General features: G+C 38.5%; 1 protein-coding gene across 6 annotated transcripts in view; it reads right to left on the bottom strand.

The window, feature by feature from the left end:
* snx19b (sorting nexin 19b) overlaps positions 1–23,129 on the bottom strand; it is a 58,273-nt gene that overhangs the window by 27,577 nt on the left and 7,567 nt on the right. For 4 of the 6 annotated variants that reach the window (XM_044119512.1, XM_044119507.1, XM_044119508.1 and 1 more), the window contains 6 exons: positions 22,068–22,168; positions 21,847–21,966; positions 16,516–16,640; positions 15,916–16,009; positions 15,576–15,732; positions 3,069–3,204 (listed from right to left, as the gene is read on the bottom strand). In XM_044119512.1, the coding sequence (XP_043975447.1) occupies positions 3,069–3,204; positions 15,576–15,732; positions 15,916–16,009; positions 16,516–16,640; positions 21,847–21,966; positions 22,068–22,168 (733 nt within the window). The remainder of the gene's footprint in view (positions 1–3,068; positions 3,205–15,575; positions 15,733–15,915; positions 16,010–16,515; positions 16,641–21,846; positions 21,967–22,067; positions 22,169–23,129) is intronic. The other 2 variants (XM_044119509.1, XM_044119510.1) reach the window with 2 other exon arrangements.

The raw sequence follows: 23,129 nt of genomic DNA, 5'->3' as shown, positions 1-23,129 counted from the left end.
GGCGAGGAGGTGACTCCTCTCCGGGCTCTCGAAGTACTTCATGATGATTGGTGTGAGTGCCACTGGACGGTAGTCGTTCAGGGTGTTAATGTTGGTTCTTTTAGGCAGGGGGACAATGGTAGAGGACTTTAGGCAAGGAGGGACAGTGGCTTGAGACAGGTACTAGTTAAAAATCTTTGTGAAGATTCCAGCCAGTTGGTCTGCACAGTCCTTAAGCACCCGTCCCAACACACCGTCAGGTCCCGCAGCCTTCCTTGGGTTCACCTTCCTCATCATCTGCCTCACCTCACACTCCTCTACTGTGAGAGCAGAGCTGCTGTGGACAGGCAGCTGTGATGGAGCTGTGGTAGGTGTCGCCTCAAAGCGGGCAAAGAAGATATTCATCTCCTCTGCAGGAACTGGTTCCCTCCGTGCAAGGCTGGTTGCTGGGTCTGTAGCTGGTAATGTGCTGGACACCCTGCCTGGTGTTGTTGCTCCTGAGCTGCTTCTCTATTCTCCCTCTGTATGATGCCTTGGCTTTGGCAGATGCCTCTTCTCAGGTTGGCTCTGGCAGAACTGTAGAGTGCTTTGTCCCCTGACCTGAAAGCAGCGTTCTTGGCTTTCAAGAGGCCCCGGACCTCCTTAGTCATCCAGGGTTTCCTATTCAGATAGATCCTAATGCGTCTGTTCCTGGTGACATTGTCCATGCAGAACCTGATGTAGTCCAAGACTGCTGAGGAGTGGTTCTCCAGGTCCTGATGTGCAAAAACCTCCCAGTCAGTTTTCTGGAAGCAGTCATTAAGTTGGTGGGAGGCATCCTCAGGCCGGATGGTGACAGTCCGGGTTGTGATGGGGACACGTTTCCAGAGGGGGGTGTAAGCAGGGATCAGTAGCAGGGACACGTGATCAGACTGGCCAAGGTGTGCTAAGGGTTTAGCCCTGTATGCTTGTCTGATGTTTGTGTACAGCTTGTCCAGAGTTTTATCACCCCTGGTTGTGCACTTTACGTGTTGATGGAATTTGGGGAGGACTGATTTCAGATCAACATGATTAAAGTCCCCAGAAACGATGTGAACAGCCTCAGGGTACTTGTTCTGGTTGTTGCTGATAATATCATGCAGGAGTCCCACGGCAGAGCTGGCGTTAGCATCCGGTGCTATGTAAACCGCAGTGAGTAGAATGGCGTTAAACTCACGTGGGTTTAACGTGATGAATGCCACGCCTGGAGAACAGTGGCTAATAACTAAGAGACCATGGCCAGGTCTCTTAGTTCGTACACCAGCTCTTATTTACATAAACCCATAGTCCACCTCCTCTTTTCTTACCGGAGCTCACTAATTGGTCCTGTCGGTATGCTGTGTAGCCTGCTAGCTCGATCTCCGGGTCCGGTGTGGTTGGATTTAACCAAGTCTCCGTGATCAACAGAATGCAGCATTCCCGGATGAGGTTGTAAAGATAGGGCTTACTGTTGGAGCCAAATCAAATTCTGGATGTCTACACTGATGCCTGTTCTCACCAGTAATTGTAAAAAAAATTTGATTGCTTCTTATAGATTAAGGACATTTTTCAGTGGAGAAAAAAAAAACGTATTTCTGAAAAGGTTTGACTTTTTGAAAGATTTGTCAGAAAGAATATTCCTGGTCAATTAATGTACATTCCAACATTCTCCAGTTGCAGTCATCAGTTTAGCTTCATGTTATCATTTCTTCACTGTAATGGTTCAGTCAGGTTAAAGCTGGACTGCTTGATGTCTGCACTGGCTATATAGAAATATAATTATTTACCTAAGATAAGAATGATCCATCTTTACTCTGCTGGGATCCGACTTGGACATGTAAATACTTTACTAAGCACAGTAATACTCCCAATTTTCAATACATATTATCTTCTTTTAAAACATCATCTACAATTTTTATATACAAAAAAAATCATCCAAGTTAAAGCTATAAATCTACACACCATTGAGACCAGTGTACAACCACTGTAAGTGTAAAACTGAAATTTAGCTTTGATAAGTTATAATAACATAGTTCCAACAAGCACTTAATTTTATATCCAAGAGTTCTGCTGCTAAGAATATCTGCGTCCCTTGCAGAAGAAAGGCAGATAGGAATTTTTTTAGTCTCACTCTTACACCATCTTGCTGCGGCGTCCCAGCAGTGAAAATAATGTTCATTTGAAATAACGTGATTTTGATTGCTTCTTATAGATAAGAAGCCATCTATAAGAAGACTGCTTATAGCAGTGGTTCCCAAAGATTTTTTTCTGGGTCCCCAATGGATTACAATAAAATCCCCCACAAAAAAGAAGAAGAAAAAAAAATTAACTGGGCACACACATCGTTCAACCAGACATAAACCTATACACATAATTAATTTTCAAACTCCACTGAATTTTATTTCCCACTTCAGGATGCAACAAAACAAATTTCAAACCATCTTTACAGTGAAACACTTGTGTAACTGTTTTTTTTTTAGTTCTATACTGTAAAAGATTATTCTTTGCTGTCAGTGTTATTTTAAACATGTTTCTTTTTTTATTTGTAACAATATTCAACTTTGCTATCATCAATACATTTAAAGAAAGCCTTTGTGCAAAATGAGTTTAAAACATGAACAACCCCCTGTGAGGAAAGGAACTTAAAATAAAGGTTTGTTGTGCAAAAATTACTTTAATCCTCCCATCTTTTTAGTGGCTGGCTGATCCTGCTTGTTGCTGCAGATCTTCTCAAATCTGGGTTGCAGTTGTGACACAGCAACCCAGTGTCACAACGTTTAGAGAGCCCTGTCAAAACCCTGTCCATTGTGCTTATTCAGGCACTGTTTCTTTCTTTCTTTTTTTTCATTCATTCTTCCTGCGCCCCTCCTGCATTGGCACTGCGCCCCCCTAGCACCCCACACTTTGGGAACCACTGGCTTACGGATTCTGTATTATTATAATTCTATGATATACAATTACTTGATGTTAATTCTGTAATGTCATAGGGGAGGTGATCTGATAAAATTTCTTCACCTCTCCTTTACAGTTGGGGTTTTATATTACTTGTATCTCCAAATGTTCTGAGCAATTCTATTCTAGTGAGTAATCACCTGTTAATGAGGGTTCCAAACAGCAGCCTGACAGTCCTCTGGATGTTTTTTGAACATAGCCAGCTCCACTGCTCCTTCATCAGAAGACACAGGATGTCCATGGCCACCTTGGCCTGGGACATTTCACCTGCTGAGTCTGAAACACACAACAACCAGTTTCAGCATATTGACTCAACATGGTAAAACATGAGACTGCCTGAAGATTTGATGGAGAAAAACAAGCATGATATTCAGCTATAGTAAAATGTAGAATGTCAGTTTGATTATGATAGTTTATTTACACTGCCTCCATGTGGTTAACCTTTAACATTGCAGAATGTGTTAATTAGTCAATGGGGATGAATGAAGGTTTTGATAATCAAACAAATTTAGAGTTTTGAAAACCGTGAAGTTTCAGTTTTTCTAATGAAAGTCATTTGTATCATTTTGACAGTTCCCACTGGTGATGTTAATCATGCAAAGTGATCAGAGTAACTCTTGAGGACAAGGACACTAAATGGCTTAAAAGCGTACTTTTTTACGTGTTGGTTGTCGCCATGATCCTCCACTTGAAATACAGTTGAAATAAGATATTTACACACACCGAATAAAAAGATACATACTTTTTTTTCCACTGTCTGAAGATAAATCAGACCAAACACTTCTTGATTTGGCTTAGTTAACAATTATTTCTGTTTGGTAGATGCCAGAAAATATGGCAAAAACATTTTTTTTAGGAATTTCTTCACGATTAGGGAAGATTTAAGAGATTTGGAACTGGAATAAAGGCGAGAAATAAGGAATATTTTCAGGAGCCAAACAATGCAAAGACTGATAAATAAATCAGTCCTAAACTTAGCAAGAGGCCAGAGGAAAAAAGTTAACACAAAAGGTGTCTCTTTTTTGATGGATGTTGGGAATTTGAGTCAAGGGATTAATGGTAAATGGCTGTAATGTAATCACAGCTATACAAATAGCCTGCATTTGTAAAAAGGATTGATCAAGTCTGAGGTCTCCAAAGCACTTCCCACTACAATCAGTCATTCACTCATTCATACACACTGTTACGGCTACTCTGGCTTGCTAACAAGCCTCCAAAAATCAAAGAGTGCCAGAGTAGTTTCCAGGAGGAGGTTTCCGACTCATCCAAAACAAAAAGCACTCGCGGAGAGTTTTCTGGTTGAAATACAACAATAGATCTATCATTCACATAACTTCAGATCTGTAACATTAATACATTAGAAAAAATAAATTAATCTAATTCTTTATAGGATCCAACATCCCGGCCCTTAATTGTTAACCTTAGCAAAGTAACAATTGCAAAAATAATATTCATAGGAGCCTAGTATCTAGCAAAACATTGCATAAATTTAATTATAGTCTTTTTGTCTGTAAATGTTATCTAGAGCCTCTTAACATTCCTAATGCTTAAAGCAGTCCATAGTAAATATTAGAAAGCCTTTTATTTCATCCTGCTGCCTCCATTAAAAGACAGAGCTCATCTATTGGTCGCTGGATAGCATTGGCTTTGGTTTTAATCAAAACACTTCTAACAAATCCTTTGGCATCCGGAAAAGTCTTCATAACACGGCCCATTGTCCATGCACTACTTGGTGCCAAGTTATCCACAATAACAACCAGATCTCCAGGGCTGAAGTTCCTCTTTTTGCTGTTCCACTTGCTCCATTCTTGCCTGAGTGGGAGATACGCCCTTATCCAATATCTCCAGAAAAGATCTGCAATATACTGCGCTTGTCTCCATCTTCTTGAATATCGATCCGTTTTTACGAAGACTCCTGGTGGTATGGTTGCTTTTCCTTTCAGCTGGAGTAAATGGTTGGGTGTTAGAGGTTCTAAGTCATAGGGGTCATTTGACACAGAAGTAATTGGCCTGTCATTTAGAATGGCTTCCACTTCACATAGCGCTGTTGACAGGGTTTCATCGTCCAGTGTTTGTTCCTTTAGAACAGATGTGAGGGTCTTTTTGATTAGAAGTATTAGTCTTTCCCAGACTCCACCGTAGAGAGCCACAAAAGGAGGCTTAAAAATCCATTTTATTCCCTCTACTAAAAGAGTCTTTTGGATTTTCTGATGATTTAGCTCTCTTAATGCTTCTTGTTGTTCTTTTTGTCCCACAGAGTTTGTCCCACAGTCTGTTCTGATGCTCATCACTGATCCTCTTCTGCAGATGAATCTGCGTATAGCATTTATGCACGAGTCTGTGGTTAAGAAATTTGCCATCTCCAGGTGGACAGCTCGACTCACCAGACAGGTGACTATGACTCCCCATCGTTTCACCTGAGCTCGTCCCCTTTTTACTTCTATAGGACCAATCAATGCCAAAGTGACTAAAAGGAGGTAAGTCAGGAAATAAACGGTCCTCAGGAAGGTCTGACATCTTCTGTTCACCAGGTTTTGCCTGCATGCGTCTACAGCAGGGGTCTCAAACTCCAGTCTTCGAGGGCCGCAGTCCTGCAGTTTTTAGATGTGTCACAGGTACAAAACACTGGAATGAAATGGCTTAATTACCTCCACCTTGTGTAGACCAGTTCTCCAGAGCCTTAATTATTCTATTCAGGTGTGGTGCAGCAGAGGCACATCTAAAAGTTGCAGGACAGCGGCCCTCGAGGCCTGGAGTTTGAGACCCCTGGTCTACAGAATACACAGCTCTTGATAATTTTTCTGGCTAAAGAGTTTGCATGAGGGAGCCAAACTTTTCCTGTCCGATTGTTCGCAGAAGTATCTCAGTCTTACGTCCTTTCAAACTTAGTCGGTTCATCAATCTTTCAGTACAAAATGTTGCCGTGCTGCCCGGGTCAAGGAAAGCATAGGTCTGAATATATTTGTCCCCTTTTGCCACCTTAACTCGGACGGGAACAATTGGAAGTGCACATTCTCTCCTGGCCCTGGTTGTGTCACCTGCTGAAACAAGAGCACTGCTTATGGGAGTCACATCGGTCTCAGTTTGACTGTCCTGCTTTAAAACTTTTGCACTTTTAATATGAAGTACTGTTGGATGTCTCATTCGACAAACTTGACACATTAATCTCCTCTTACAATTTTTGCTTAAATGACCTTTTAGTAGGCAACCAAAGCAATATCTGTGACTTCTCAAAAATTCAACTTTACTATCATGTGACTCTGTTTTAAAATGCAAACAGTCAGTTAAGTTGTGTTTTCCCTCACAAAATCCACAGTGATGGATTTTGGGACTGGGTATTGTTTCAGGAAGTGGTGGAGGCAAAACTGATTGCTTTATAGCACATCCTGTTTTCTCTGTAGATATTGATGTTGCAAAGCTGCTATTTTTGCCTCTTATTGCCTTTAGCTCACCTTTGCCTCTTGGGAATGTTTTTTTTGGTTGTTATTTGGTCTTGAAGGTCTCCAAACAAAGGATCCTAAAGCATGTTAGCATGGTTTTCCACAAACTCGACAAGATGTTTAAATCTGACTCTTCTGCCAGTTCTCTGTTGTATTTCATAAGCTGTGGTTCGCCATCTTTCTTGCAGTTTATAAGGCAGTTTGGATGCTAGCAGCATTAGGTTTGATGGGATTTCAAGTTCCTCTAAATACTGTAAATCTTGCATTGCATTTCAACATCTCCACTCGCGGAGAGTTTTCTGGTTGAAAAATATAAGCTTAATTTATGTATAAAAAAAGAACAGAAATATTCTCCGAGTTGACTTTCAAAAGATGTAAAAAATAAACTTGATGTTGGCGGTAGAGAAATTATTTCACTCCTCACTCCTTAACCAAACAATCAGAACAACCTCAGCTGCTGCATCCGCTTGTTAATCAGAGCAGGAGGCTGACTGACAAGGAGGAGGGTCCAAGCACAAAAAACTAATAAATAAATAACAATAGATCTATCATTCACATAACTTCAGATCTGTAACATTAATACATTAGCAAAAATAAATTAATCTAATTCTATATAGGCTCCACCACACATCCTACCTTAAGAGTCACAATCAGCCCTGTCCAGTCAACTGGATACCAACAGTTGTGCAGCACTTTTACTAGAATAGTCAGGCTGTTTTCACAGATGATCTTCCAGCAGACCCAGTTCCTTTGGGGGCTAAAATTATTTTTGTTCAATTTCCAGCTACTGTGCTTCTCCTTCATACTGCACTGAGTCAAACCAACCAAACTCTTTGAGCAACTTGTATGGCAGAATTTTACTGCCATAAGTGGAGGGCACATATATTTTCAGTCTGAAAGCAGAATTTTACATCTTTGTTCTCAAAACTTGCAATGCTTCAACTCAAAACTTCTCTCTTTCAAATATACACTGTGTTCTCTAAACACCCTAACCCTTCTCCTCACACTCAAAACTTCTCATTGCTACAATCAAATCTCTACTTGTCAACTTCTGCATGCTTACGAATTCATCACAAAAAGGGCAGCTCCCAGAAATTATTTAATTCATATTTGGCTGATTTAGACACTGATTCAGATAAAACATCTGGAGACATGGTTGAGGGGCACTTTAATCACATGAAACTGATGCACACTGTCCAGTTTTTACCAGCATATCACCTTTCGTACACTGGGACACAACACTCTGGACTGTGAGTACACAAACATTCACTGTGCATACAGAGCTCTTCCTCACCCCCTCTCCGACCACATCTACATCCTGCTGGCCCCAGCTTATCGTTCACTAATGAGACAGGTAAGGCCAACAAACAAGACAGTCATTGTATGGCTGAGGGATGCACCCTCTGTGCTACAGGACTGTTTTCAGTGCACTTATAAGGGAGAGATGAATCTACAGGAATACACCTCCTCTGTTCTGAAGGCCTGGAAGAAAGTCCTTCCAGGAAATCAACCCCAATAAGGGTAGGGTTAGGCCCCGACAACATCCCAGGGTGAGTGTTGAGGGACTGTGCACATCAGCTGTCTGAGGTGTTGGCAGACATCTTCAACACCTCACTGTCACTGGCATCTGTGCCCATCTGGTTAAAGACCCCACTATTGTCCCTATACTCCAGTGCTCCACAGTGACGGAAGGTCTTCCGTTAAAGGTCTTCAGTTATTCCGGGTTGAATAACTGAAGCCTAAATGACTACCGCACTATAGCCTTAAAGCTCCTTTCTTGGACTGAGTCCCACACTGGGGAATTTAATTCTGTATCATCAACACAGATGATCCCTCCCAATTACAGAGGAGGTGGAACGCCTGGTGCGCTGGTGCAGAGAAAATAACCTCTGCATTAATGTGAATCTGTAACTAGTTCAATGTTTAAGGGAACATATTAAACATACAATTAGAATGACCTCGTAACACTAACAACAAAGATACATAGCATTTTAAATATTGATAATTAACAACTATTGTGACATATTTGTGAAAGATGATGATTCCTACTTCTTAATGTCAAGTTGTCATAACAAAGACTTTTTGAATAATATCAACTTTGGATTAAAAGTGTCATTATTTACTGAATGACATTTAATGACAATAGTCATAAAAATGCTAGTGTCATATCAGTCTTATGCACACCCCTTGAAATAAAGTGTTATAATTCTTAGTGCTCTGTTTTGCAATTTAACTAAGGATTGTAATGAATTTGCGTACTTATTGCCCTTATCTCTGCACAGTAATTGAGGCAGGGTAAAACTAAAGAACAATAAAGAATGTTTAATGATTTCTTTCCAACCAACTGCTTGGCTTCATTCAATATATCTTTGATATTTTCTTTTGAATATGTCGAATACGCGGTTTATAATTTACCTCATCATCAAACATAACTCCAAGAAATTTGTCTTCCTAATCCCTTACAATATTTACTCCATTTTTCTCCATTTTTATTTCAGAACTTGATTTGCAATTCCCAAATAACATTTTAGTTTTAACCAAATTTATCGACAACTTATTACCATGAAACCACACCTTGAGTTTGTTCTATTCTTTGTTTACATTTAACAGTTCCTCCATATCATTTCCAACAAAAAATATATATGTGTCATCTGGAAATAATCCACTTTTCATATTTTCACAGGCTTTGCATTCATACATGAAGAAAAAAAATTGGGGCCAAGCACTGATCCTTGGGGTACACCACTAACAATGTCCAAACATTTAGAGCAGATTTCTCCCAACTGTTAATATTATTTTTCATGTCTGAGGTAGCTTTTGTTTACCCAATTCAACACATTTCCATACCTTTCTAGTTTATTTATTAGAAATCATAATTTATTGTGTCTGTAGTGGAAAATTACAATAAGGTCACACCTGCTGGTTGTATTGTTATATGTTTATTCTAAGTTCTGTATATTCCCACCAAGTTAAAACTATTTTGGTTATATGTACAAGGTTAGACGAAGTTTTTCACAGCTGCATGGGAACCAGTCTGTTTCCCATGCTTAGGATCTCTTATCCCTTTGTATAAAACTCATGTGTTGACTCTGCCTGACAGAGCTTTTCATCCAGACTTGCTTCATTACTGATTGTCCTACAAGCTCTCTGTATTGTGCACAATAGATGAATAAACCTGACTGAGTGATTTTACCTGAACAATGCTTGGAAATAGATTTTTTCCACGACAGTTTGGTGCCGTGACCTGGATCCCTCCCCTGGACATCCGAGGACGTCGACAAACAGCGTTTTGGTACCGACCTGGACTAAACACCAGCCTCAAAACCTCGTTTAGGATTTAAGAGAGAAGAGGGCTGTTGGTCGGCTCCACGGATCCAGCGCTGGGATCAACGAACTCAAAACCAGTGTTATCAGGTGGGATACTCACTCAGGCTAACAAATTAATTTTACAAATTCTAAATTATTAAATCTAAAATAGTGAAGTATCCGATTAACCTTTCACCCTGGGGAATAGAAATTGACGGTGTTAAGAGAAAACGTTGGGTTAAAGTCCCACGGGAAAAAATAATAAAGGGAAAATAAAATAATAAATTAAATAAATAAATAAATAAGACAAAAAATACACGGCTGGGAAGAGTCCCTCCAGAATTGTTTGATTCACAGTCTCAAACGGAAGAGAAAAAAAGGAACCACGGGTTTCTAGGCTGTAGGTCCTAGTTAAAGTCCTTATCGGAGAATAAGGCAGGTATTTTCTTCAGTTTTTGTTTTCTAAATTAGGGGAACTAAACCTTTAGAGAATCCTAAAGACCTTTATCTGAAATAAAGGCCCCTCTTAAAGGAGTAAGAGGAAGAGCGACCACAAAGCTGATTTGTTGGATTCTGTGAAGACGTTTGCAGTCTAAAGAGGAAATCCCACCCAATTCAAGAAGAATGGGTTTGCGTGGTTCCAGAACGCAATCTCCTCCTCAGGGTGAATTGTTTGACTATTTGATAAAGAAATATTGGAAAAAAAAGAGTGTGCTTGGTGTGAATGAATGTGGAATGATTTTAAATGTGGCATTTTCCCTGCAAAGTGAATTAGAAGCAGAGGAAAACAAATAAGGAAAGAAAATGCTGAACATAAATATTTAGTGGATAAATTACTGGCCTTAATATTTTAAAAAAAAAATTTGTTTTGTTTGTTTTTTTCTCTCTTTGAACAAAAATGATTTTATTTCTTAAAAGTATCAATCAATAAACTTATTTATAAGGGACCCTTTCTTACTAAAGGCATACTGGATGGAGATTAAATGACTAAAACTATATGACCATACAAAAGGTTAAAATATGATTCATAAATACATACTGTATGTATAGGAAAAAACAAGGAAAGCAACAAAACCAGCCCTAACTTCTACTTGCTTCTCTTTCTCTCTGTCTGAGCCTCACTGCAGTGCATCTGACCTCTGACCTCAACTCCTCAAACCTGTCCTCCCATGGACCAGATGCTGTCCCTCTTACAAAAAGCAGCCGGTGAAAGTGACTGAGAGGATCCAGAGAATCGAGAAGATGAAGAAGACAAAGAAGACCTCCATCACCTCCAGGCACTGAAGTGTCTGTGGATCCTAATTTTTCTTTTGACAGTTGTATTGTTATATGTTTATTCTAAGTTCTGTATAGAGAAGAATAGAAGAGATCCATGCTTAGGATCTCTGTAAGAGATCCTAAGCATGGGAAGCGGATTGGTTCCCATGCAGCTGTGAACCATCACTAAACCAATGTCATATCAATCTCATGCATATCTGTGGTTCTTATATTTTTCCATATTTTCACAGTATGAATTATTTCATTTTCTATCACTAAACCAAGAATAGAGCTTGGCTTCCCACTTATATTTCTATTCAGCTGCCAAACAGCATTGGACAGTTCAGCAGTCAATAAGAAAATCCATTTCTCTATCTGTATTCAGCAAAGTTTCCAATAGTGTTATTACACTGAAAGGTAATTTCTAATTGACTGTGTCTATAAGTTCTTAGTATGAAATTATTGTTCCTACTTCGTTCAGTTCTGTCAGCTATATTCATAAATGTGTTGCTGTGTGCTTGTGTTATCTCCTTTGTCGCGTCATGACATTTAAAAATATTTGTCCAGTTCCTCTAGGGATCTGATCATCAACACTTTGGGTGTTCCTAATAATTTTATAAATACTGTCAAGAAAATCCGAGATCATCCCACTTCCCCATGCTGGAGATTTTAATTTAACAGTAACAATAGCTAAAGTTATCTTTAAAATGAATCACTTAAGTGACATCTACAGCAAATAATAGATTTAAATGTCAATAAAATCAATTTGATTGTGTGTGTTGTTTTTGTCTCCTACAAACTTTGCTTTAATTTTACTTTTTTCTATTTAATCATAAGAAATCATAGTCAAGACAGAGAGAGTCATGAAACAGGAAGAGCAGGTTTCCTGGAAAAAGAGGAAGTAAGTTTCCAGCCTGCAGATTTATAAAAATAGTTGAGACTATTACTTATCTCAAAGCATGAAAGTTTTAAAGAATGAATTCTAAACATTGTGAGTAATTGGATAAAATTCAAAGTAAAATACTTATATTAATATTGGTTTGCTTGTAATAATACTTACACTTACATTGGTGGGTACTCTTACAAGTAAAACAAGTAACTGTAACTTTGGTGTCAAATAATTACAATAATGGATTATTCTTGGTTTCTTTTCAGAAAACATCTGTAATAACTCACATTAAGCTTATAATAAGAGTAACTAATAAGTTATGGTTATAACAAAATTATAAATGAATGATAACTCAGAGAAGCTAAAGAAGTTATAAATGTAATTTTGACATTGAACTTGAAATGGTGTAAAAGGTGTAACTGCAATTAAAGATCACTGATGTGTTGGAGGTGGATGGAAGGTGAAAGGTTAAGGGGAAAAGGGGAACTAACAGGAGAACAGAGATGGTCAACGCCTTATTTGGAAACAGGTTGTTAAGCAACCTGAGACATTAGCATAGACATCAGGACACAATCTCTCTAAGACAGTGATGGACATGAGATCATCTGTCCAAGTAGTCAGCCAATGAAATAAGCACAGCATCAGTGCTAGCCAATGCAAATGAACCAAAAGGCTGGATAAACCCTATAAAAGGTGAGAGCAAAAGAGGAAACTTTGGTTGGATCCTCCAGGCAGCTTCGAGTCAAGATCGAGATGGACAAAGAACTCTGCAGCTGAAGAAGAGCCGGGGCCACAGAGCCGAAGACTGTCCTGTTCATAGGGACCAACCCGTCAGCCCCACAAGATCAGCTGGGTTCAGACCCCAAAGACAAAGATGAAGACCAAGGCAAAGGCAAAGACAAAGAAGAAGAACTGGTACCTTCCTTCCTGCCAGCACCCAAGTCCTGTGTGACCTCACCACCCATGAGGAGAAGAAAGCTCATCAGACCTACAGAGATCCCTGCCTTCATCAACCAACATCCTCCTACTGCTACAACACCTCCTTCATCATCAGGCCAGGTCTGGGGTTCGAAAAGCCAAACTCCGTCTCTCTCAAAGGTTCTCTTTTTAGTTCTCAGTGTCATCATTAGGGAAAGATAGACTAGATGATTGATTTTTCTTATTTGATTATTTCTGCTACTGAATTAAGCTGTACTGACCCTTGCAAAATTGCCTTACTAATAAAATATTTAGCATAAAGAAAATCTAAAAGATGTTGTGGACATTCAATTAATGAGTCACCTTAAAGTTCTTTGATGGTTGTAAAATAGCTATGATGTTCGATTCTGGAGAGGAAGAGGTGGAAAATGTTTATTGGTTCCTGATAGCCCAAATTTAAAACATCATCCTTGGGACTCGCCCGAGTCACTAAAACCTACCTGGTTCAGCAACAAGAGCAAGTTGTAATAAAAGAGAAGGAGCGACCGTTAACAGGTGTGCTCTGTGAAACTAGTTGACTGCAGGCTGATCAGTCTGGCTAATTCACAGGGGGCAGAAGGGTGGGACACCTGGATGGAGGCCATCAGAAACCAGGCGAATCGTTTCTCGATGCCAGCTTAAACAGAGTTTACTTCAGTTCTGGACAGGGTAAATCTCAGCAGATTTAGGAAACTCAATTAACCCGTTAGATGGAGAGCTGGTACCACATCTCCCCTCTCAGAAGAGGAAGTAGAGAGTGAGTAGAGAGAGAAGGGGGGGGGAGAGATGTTGCGCAATAACAATACTTTGCAGTTTGCTGCACAAGTGCTCTGAATGTTCTTTAGCTTCGTCAATTGTCTAACTTTTCTGGCAATATCCACATTATTCTTGGTGAGATGCTCATTCAGGAAGACATTTGAACCTTTCAGCTCAAATACACTCCAATAAGACTCTAAATAGATGTCTCATAATTATGACTTTACCATGTCACACCATGTACAATGTTTGTCTAAATAATCAGCCTTTTCACAGCCAGAAGTGGCTCTTTGGCTGTCTTTTTGATAATACAGGTTAGCTGTTAAGATTACAAAAACTGAAAAACTACTAAAAAAATTAAAATATCAAAAGAATTCTTTATCAATTAATCATTCGCTGATGGTGTCTAGAAGGTCAGGGAGCCAACTCAATTGATCTCATAATGAGATAACTATCTCATTACAATTAGTCATTTCCCTAACTATAAATTAGGGAGATGACTAAATGAGATAACAGTCTCATTAAAATGAAAACTTTTTTTTTTTAATCAGAGTGGCAGAAATGGGAGATTTGATCCAAGCAGAGACGTTTTGAGCACGAGAAAAAGGTTTGAGAGAACACAGAATATCTGAAAGGGAGCAGAAGTTTTGAGTACGAGCATTACAAATTGTGAGAACAAAGACCTCAAGTTCTGCTTTAAGCTGAAAGCAGGACTTCTGGAAGTAAATTTCCCCCATAAACCTGGCCCCTAAATGCAATTCCAGAATAACCCCCAAAACGTTCAAAATCACCAGCTCAGCAGAAGACCCAAGATGGACAGAAAGAGGGATAGATGTACTCTGAAGTTAAAAATATAATTGTCTGAAACAGTTGGAAAAATTAGCCCAGGCTTTACCACAAAAATAATCACCTTATGTGTTTCTAACTGAAGAAACCAGGACTAATAATCAACTTTTAAAATTCCTATGAGGTGTTTTGTTTTCACTTGCATTAAAAAAAATGGTCTTTGGATTGCAACTATGCATTTAATGAACCAAGAAGAAACTAAGGCTGTCAAATGTAACTGAAAAGGGAAAATGTCCACTTCCAATTCTCATTTGGCCTCCTCACCACTACTCCCTCTCTATTTCTTCTTTTGCTACAAGATTCCAAACTTTACCAACAAATACTAGTTTTGTTTCTGTCAGATGTTTTGGTGTAATAACGGTCAGACTCTTGGGTGGGTGAGTCAGGGAAGATGACAAAAAAAATCATAGACAAATTTAATTATTTTTTATTTACATATAAAGGTAATGTGATTTTCAATTATTATTATTAGAAAATTGTAAGTTAAAATGACTAATTGTAGATGGAAACAGAAGACAGAATAGACAGAAAGACAGAAACAGAATAGACATTATTCTCCCATTGTGGGGGAATTCAGGAAAATTTTATTTGCATGCTCATCTTTCTGACTGACTCCCAGTCACGTTTATAAAGTTGTCTGGTTGCTTAAGCTAGCGTACAACGTGCAAAATGGAAACGTTTCTGACAAGAAAACAGATCAAAGGAACCATCCAGGAGCCCTGCGGTGGAGGACATTGTGGAGATGAAATACAATTTGATGAGATTAATATACAAATATTAAAAATGTTCTTATCAAAAGAGGGGATTGTGGTGGAATTTTTTTAATCTGGTAACATGTTATGATATCAACATCAGATTAATAAAGCCATAATATGTTACCTGTTAAAATATCCCTGTCCAGAAGCTAGTTTGGGAACCCTTGCCTTAAACTATTAAAATCAGCAGATTGAAGATTCTACAGTCTGTGTACAAATGTTTTCCACTTATGAAGGTGGTGCAACAGAGCTCTTATAATCCTTCTCAGATTGTTGGGAACACCTAACTGCTACCGATCTCTTCAAATCCAATGGAAACAGTTAGGGTACACAAGGCTTTTTTTCTTTGTTTACAACACTGCTTCTCCATATTGAGTCTTTATAATGTCAGCGTTGTTTTAAAAAGATGAAAAAAAAGCCAGAGTAGCGAGACTTCCTTACCGTGTTCCTTACACTGCTCTGCTCTCACACCATGACCCCGGCAGCCGACCCACTGCCCTAACACTGGACCTCCCTCCATCTCAGTCTCCTTCTGCGACGACCTTTCCTCCTCAGTAATGAAGGTTTGTAAATCCACCAGAGTCATGCCATTAAACACCTGAAGGAGACAGCCGGAAAATCCGTGACATGAGAAAACAAATTCCACCTTTGCTACATTGAGGGGGAAATTATATAAATGTAACATTTCGTTTGCCCAAATGCGTTTCAAAAAGAGCAACACTACGTTTTCAATGGAAGTGAATTACAGAACTGTGATTAAACCTCAACAAAGTTCACGTACTGTGCTGGTTTGGTCCCAAACAAACGACACAGGCGGCCTAATTTCTGAGCCGTTCATGAAGAGGACGCCTTTGCTGGAGAGTTTGAGACGTGAGCTATGATTAGGAACAGTAAAGATGATGTTAACTCCATGAGCATAAACTTCAGAAAAAATCTTATTTGAGCTTAGAAATACGAACAGTAAACTGGTTAAACTATAAACACAGAGCTTCATTATGTTAAAATTATTGTAAATATATTTAAATGTAATTGATGGTGGGACCCACCCTACATAAAATAAGTAAAAGTTAGATCTTGTAAATTTGAAAGTTTAGCAATAAGAGACTATGCAAAATGGAAATTTCTGAAGCTGATGTTTGTTGCTTTCACCAGCTGATTGTGTAATGTGGTATACAGTAACTTGCAACAAGATCTAATCTTAACATTTTGCCACGTTACAAAAACAACCTGAAATGTGTTTTATTGGAAATAACTAAATAAATAAATTGTTTAAAATTAATTACTTAAATAAAACTTGATAATGTAAAAAGGTGTTGAACTAGTTTTTAAAACCAGGATACCCCTTGGATAGAACGCATGGAGAACTAAAGATGTCTCCTACCGGTTCTTCTTGTCTGTACCCATCTTCCCTCCATCCACCTCGGACTCAGTGTCCTCTGTGGGGCTCTGAGGTTCAGAGTGAGGGAATGCTGTCTTCAGGGTGCCTACAATAGCATTCACCACAATCTACATGTGCAAACATAAAACACTTAATGGCAAACCTCAGGCGTGGTCCTGACAGATCATGGGCTAAACTTGGCATCACTGACCCACTGATACAGGAAATCTACAGGACATTTACCATTCTAAAAAAGATTTTCAGAAGCTGTTTGCTGAAAATTACAGAAATACTAACAGTGGGATAGTTAAACGGTGAATATATGTACTTAAAAAAAATTCAAACATATCGAACAGATTTGTATTTGTAACATGTAAAGTATGTGAAATTGTGAAAATTTGGGTGAATCACATCAACGTTCTGGTAACAAAAGCTTTACTTTTAATAGTCCAAGTGAATCTTAAGGTTCTTCTCCAACCTTCAGGACCTGTTGTTAAGATAAAGGTAAGAAAACCATATGTCCTCTGACTGGTCAGTTGTTCCTATGTGATCTGTCTGAGGTATAACACAGTAGAAACTTTGCACACAGTTTGTGAAATCTGAATTCAGGGTTTATATAAGAAGGTAAAATATCTTACTATCATTTTATCTAACTTACCCAAGAAATATAACAATATGTAGTGGTGGCTTTGGCTCTGGGCATTTACATGCAACTTATGCAAGTCTTACACCCACGTCATGGTGTTTTGTTACAACACCACCAAAGTTTCCACAAAACAGGGTAATGTTACCATTCAAGTTTTAAAATAAAATAATAATAATAATAATAATAATAATAATAATAATAATAATAATAATAATAAATCAGTGAAAGAAGCAAACAATGGCTGTATGTGCATACAAATCTTTAACATATTTTATCAAAAACACTGACCTCTAAATATGTCAATTTCTTCCAAGCAGCCAGATTTTTTTTTGTAATCTTTTAAACCTGACCTCAATAATAGTTGTCCAGACTTTTTAAAGTCTCATGTTTCTCTAGAGCTTATTTTAATCAGTGACAAAGTGCATTAAGGAGCATTATCATAGCTCCTTCCTTCTATCAGCCACTCCACTCTATCACTGCTCCCAGCAATACTCCACAAATGTTTATATCCATACTGTTATTTGCAATTTTCCTAATTTCCTGCTGGCATTTGCAGTTTTTTTACTTCTTGTAAATAGTCTGTTGCTGTTTTCTAGGCACAGATATATTTGTACAACTTTTTAAGTAGCCTACTAAGTTGCCCATTCCTATAAATCTGAATATACTATTTTTAATAACAATATACCATTATTTCTCTTTTCTTATAAAGTTGACATTACTGTGCAGTCTCTTCTTATTTTGTATGTTTAAATTGCTCCACCTTTAATTTTCTTAAGGTGGGACAATAAAGGATATTTTCATTCTATTATTATTTGGTTTAGTCCATAAGTCTGACCATATTAACATTTCATGCAGTGTGTGCTTAAACATATAGTGACAATAAGAAGCAGGGGGGAAAGTGCCTGCAATCAGTAGAATCAAGAAACAATAAATAAGCATGAGTTTGCTGTAATTTATGATTTGGAGACATTGGTGCTATCTGAAAAAGATGGATCTAAAGGTGGGACAGGAGATGTATCTATAAAGGAAGTTGAAAACCACAGAACAAGTTCATGTGTTTTGTGAAGAAAGAAATGCAAAAGGTAGGTGTGACAGAGGAGGGCAGTAGGGATATGCTCAGATGGAGGCAGATGATCCAGTGGGGAAATAAATGAAGGACGCAGCTGAAATATGGAGGAAATATAACAGCAGTAGTAGTTAACAATGGACAGAAACAGTCTGGAAGAGGAACTTGTGCAAAAAAAGTGCTGTGAAAAAAGATCACAGATAACTTTTAAAAGTAATATGCTTTTAACATACACTGTAACAAATGGCTTTAAAAATTACGGCATGAAAATACAATAAGGTCGCTGGGTTTTGCATATACAGCTCTTTACTGAAAATGAAATGCTGAAATGCTTATGGAAAGTATATGGAACGTGATTGGACCATTGGATCAGGTGCAGAAATGTGCACAAGTACTGTAAATTTTTAATGTACAGTTGCATTATGGGATATTTACTGGCTGGAAGCGAACATTCACAGGCTAGAGGGCGGGGCCAACAATGACTTTCACCAGGTAAGTACTTTTTAAAAAAACATTGTATTACAGTTTTGTGTTTGTGTACGAAAACATATTTTATGTTGTTATATTGAGCTACTCTCGCTTGTTTGCTAAAGTTAACTCTCAGCTAACATCATGTGCAACATAAGTGCTTCTCAGTTCACCTAGAACTGAGTTCACCTAGCCATATGCAGATGGCTACATTCTGGTCTTTTTGCAGAAGTTGTTTGAGGGTAGGATGCCTCAACAGTTTATTTTTTTTCTCGCACATAGGACTGTCAACAGTATCGTGTTAGCGCACGCTATTAACTTGAACATTTTAATGTGATAATATTACATAATGCAGATCAATCGAACCATCTAGTTTGACATCAGAGCCTCTCTCCCACTGAGTGTTATCTAGTACACAGCAGCACGTTTCACTTGGGAAGTTACGAACAGCGAAATACTTTTTCCGCGACAGCTGACAGACAACAAGCAACAAGAGTTGAACAGTTTCAACTATCTTGTGTTGGCTATTTAGCCAACATTGTGCACATCTAGTTTACTAGCCCCCAATTTCATGTCCACAAATTACACCAGTCTTCGCCAGCTGGATGAGGACAATAGAGAGCTGCCTCATCACAGGAAATGAATGTAGAGCAGGGGTCACAAACGCGGTAGCCGAGGGGGCCTTGTCAGTCGCCGTGGAGCAAGTTCTAAAAGTAGCCATTGTCATTAGGGAGCACTGCCCAAACAATTATATAATTTAATCTTTTTACATTAAAGTAATAACATTTGTTTATATTTAGAGTTTTAAAAAAGGAAATGAAAAAAATATTTAAAATAATTTGCTTTATTTAGAAAACTCTTTCCTATCGTTAAAGTTCAGAACTACGCGCAGACGCCTGCAGGATTTTATCAGAGGGCAGCAGCACCTGTAGCTGTACATACTCTGCGTACCTTGAGATCTTCCTTTAAGTGAAAAAAGAAAAAAAAAAAACAAAATTGTGGAGGAAAAAAAAGATATTTTCTGCCTAAACATTTTGTATGAAGCGCACATCTGTGTGAGTCTCTGGGGGTGAGCACCCAAAGCCTAAACCTTTTTGGTCAGTTTGCTTTTGTTTGCCGGCTTGGCGCTTTTTCTGCAAGATAAAAATTAATGACAGGAATTTGAACCTCTCGTAGTTCTAGGAGCAGTCGTTTGGATCCTGGCGGAGCTTTTTCCCGTGTGTGGTTCTGGCGGGTCGTCAGTTTATGAGCTTCTTTGATGTTTCTCGAACTGGAGAGCTGATGGGTCACCTGTCGGCTGACATCTGCTGCTCTTCCTGAACATCACGCTAAGACTGGGGGTTAAACGATTTACTCTAGTCGAATTTAATCTAAAGTAGAGTAGAAATTAAGCAAATATCGGTGCTTCACCTTCTCGTCCTCTGAACGACTGACCCCACCTGAACCTGCAATCAACACTCTTCAACACTCTCCTCTTTCAATGAACCACACGGGTAGGCTTCGCTCCCATGTCTTTATTATTTAGCATCGTCTGAAAAAAAAAAAAAAAAAGTCTCTTGTGGTTTAGCTTTGTGCTGATTTTTGCGCATTGGGGAGGTGGTTGTGCTCTCGCAGGTCAGGTGTCAGTTTTGTGCTACCCTCAGATCTGTCGGACCTTTACTTTTCGACATCTGATGGTGTCAGCCAGCGGGTGACCAGTCAGCAGTTCAGTTCGCAAAACCACAAAAAAAGCTAAAACCAGCGACTCGCCAGAACCGCGCAATGTAAAAAGCTCATGCGGGATCTTAGAACTTTGGGAGGTTCAAACTCCACTCACTGCGACAGACTGGCGACCTGTCCAGGGTGTACTCCACCTCTCACCAGGAACGTTAGCTGGAGATAGGCACTAGTACCTCCCGACCCCATTAGGGAAAAGGGTGAACAAAAAATGGATGGATGGATGGATGGAAGGAAACGCCACTTATTCATTTTTAGCGTACAGAAAAACACCAACCCGTGAAACAAACAAAAGCAAATTGACCAATAAGATTTCGACTTTGGAGTGCCCCACCTCACCCCTCACCGCTGTGGGTACAATATCTTTTGACACAAGAGATATTTTTTCTCTACAATTTTGCTAATAGTAAAGTTAATTTATGTCTGTATCAAACAAGTAGCCCTTCATGCTACTTTGTACCCGTGAATTAGCTCCCAGTCTCAAAAAGGTTGGTGACCCCTGATGTAGTGGAGCATTTCTAAACCAATGTGTAAAAAAAAAAACTGACTTTTTATAAACCTGCCTGAGAATAAAAACCTGGGAAACTACGGATCTTCAGACATGATTGGTTTGAGACAACAAAAAATTTTTTCAGAATGTGCATGATTGATATGGGCTTTATGTTACCTTTTATGGAGGTATCATAAAAGGTAACATTAAATAACATAAAAGGTAAAAAGTTATCCAAGAACTAGAAAATAAAATAGATCTAATAAAATAGATCTTATCTATCAGTTGGCTCCTGAACAAGTTTGGTACCACTTGTATGGATGTAAAGTGGAGTAAATTTCTCTTAGTTGCTATTGAGTATGGGAGACTACAAATGCAAGATAATTGCTTGGATTTTAAATTGTTGGCATGCAGCAAGAGGGGTTTGCACAGCTGTGTCCATATTTATATTTCAAGCTTACAAAGTAAGGCATAGTGATTAATTGTGATTAATCAGCCAGTGTCAGACCACAAGATGACACTGGCTGTCATCTTGTGACAGCCAGTGTCACAAGATGACACTTGGTCTTATCACCCCCATCTTGTGGGGGTGATAAGACCAACCCCTCACCCCTCTCACTGCCTCAGATACTCCAATTGTCTGCATCTCACTGTAACTTCCATCCTTCTGTCCATAGACTAATGGATGGAAGACATAGTGAGACATTGCCATTCTTTTGCAAAAGAAGATTTTAATTATTATAGTGAAACACTGTGTGCTTATCCAAAGTGGGATTAATTAATTAATTCCTTCAGCCTTATGAAGTCAGCAGGTCAAATGCAGGTCATTTGAAAACATAAGAGATGACAAGTTTCCAAGTTTTCTCAAAAAGCTTGAAAACTTATCTCAGGAAGGTGAACTAACAATATGAGGACAACAGAATCCTGGTAAAATGTTAAATTTTCAACCTTGTCTATGCGAGACACAATGAACGGTTTCTTCACAAAGGCAATCCTAGCATCTGTGTTGAGAGCAAGGAACTCCTGCATCTCTTCACTGTTGGCTATTTCAGAGATGAAACACAGTTGCTGCAGAGATCAATCAAGACAGACAGCATTTAGTGTGTTACAATAGGGTAAAGTGTCTTTTGGTTAAAAAAAATTTAAAAAAAGAAAAAATAAACCCTGACCTTTAAGAAGGTTTCAAGGAGTCCTTTCCTTGCCTCAATCTTGTCACTGTCCATGTTTCCAAATGGCATCTCAGGAAAAACTTTCTTTGGACCTTTCACACCTAAAAGTTATATGAATACAACTTTATATGGTGTGAAAAAAGTAACACAGTAGATAATAGTAAGGAGTAAACATCTTAATGTTGGATTTTCACCTGCAAAACATTTGATGCCCTGCCCCCTTCAAAACTTGCCTCAAAATAATGGCCTTCAAACTGTGGTGCATAAGCATTGTGTATATTTTTGTTTGTCCTATTGGCTTCCGACAGATATAGTTTTTCGATAACTTACAGGTTCTTATTCACCTTTGTAGGGGCAGTATTATGTATTTTCCAGCTACGTAGTGCCATTTCATAGCACAACCAAGTAACTATAGTAACATCTGTTGTTATTAAAGTGCTATGTAAGTCAAATATGACTTAAAAGAAATTTGACTTTGTAATTCAGCGGCGTAAAATTTGGCCTCTGTCTTTTTAAAAACTCCTGCTGTTTTTGAAACTTTACCATCATAACTCCTCTATTAACCCTTTAACTACATTTTAAAAGTGCTGCTCTGAGAAGCAGCTCAGCACAGTTTCATCAGGTGTTAATTGCTGCTGGTTAGTCTGAAATAACTGAGTGGAAGAGTCGGGGGGAGAGATACTCTGTGAGGTGAAAACTGCAGCTGTGAGGAGAAGTTGTATCCTCAAAGGTGGAGCTGGTCCAGCCAGGCATTTTGCACAGCTGAATGGTTGCCATGGAGATTAGAAGATTTCTAAAACATGCACGAAAGAATCAATGCACTCCAGGTATGTTTTTGATTAGGGAATTTTATAATAACATGATGTAAAGCTCAAAAATGTTGATTTTACATAATAGTGCTTGTAATGGATAGAGAACTATTTAAAATAAATTGGCTAAATTATTTAAATTTGTAGACTATTAAAAGTAAATTATTCAAAGTGAATTTTCTAAATTAAGAATGTTGTAAATTGTTTATGGATGTTTGTCTGTTTTGATTAGTATTGTTGGTGGTTTATATTT

The sequence above is a fragment of the Gambusia affinis genome, linkage group LG06 (genome assembly GCF_019740435.1).
Source record: "Gambusia affinis linkage group LG06, SWU_Gaff_1.0, whole genome shotgun sequence".
NCBI classification, from domain to species: domain Eukaryota; kingdom Metazoa; phylum Chordata; class Actinopteri; order Cyprinodontiformes; family Poeciliidae; genus Gambusia; species Gambusia affinis.
Note: the sequence above shows the minus strand (reverse complement) of the source record. Positions and strands in the feature narration are given on the sequence as shown.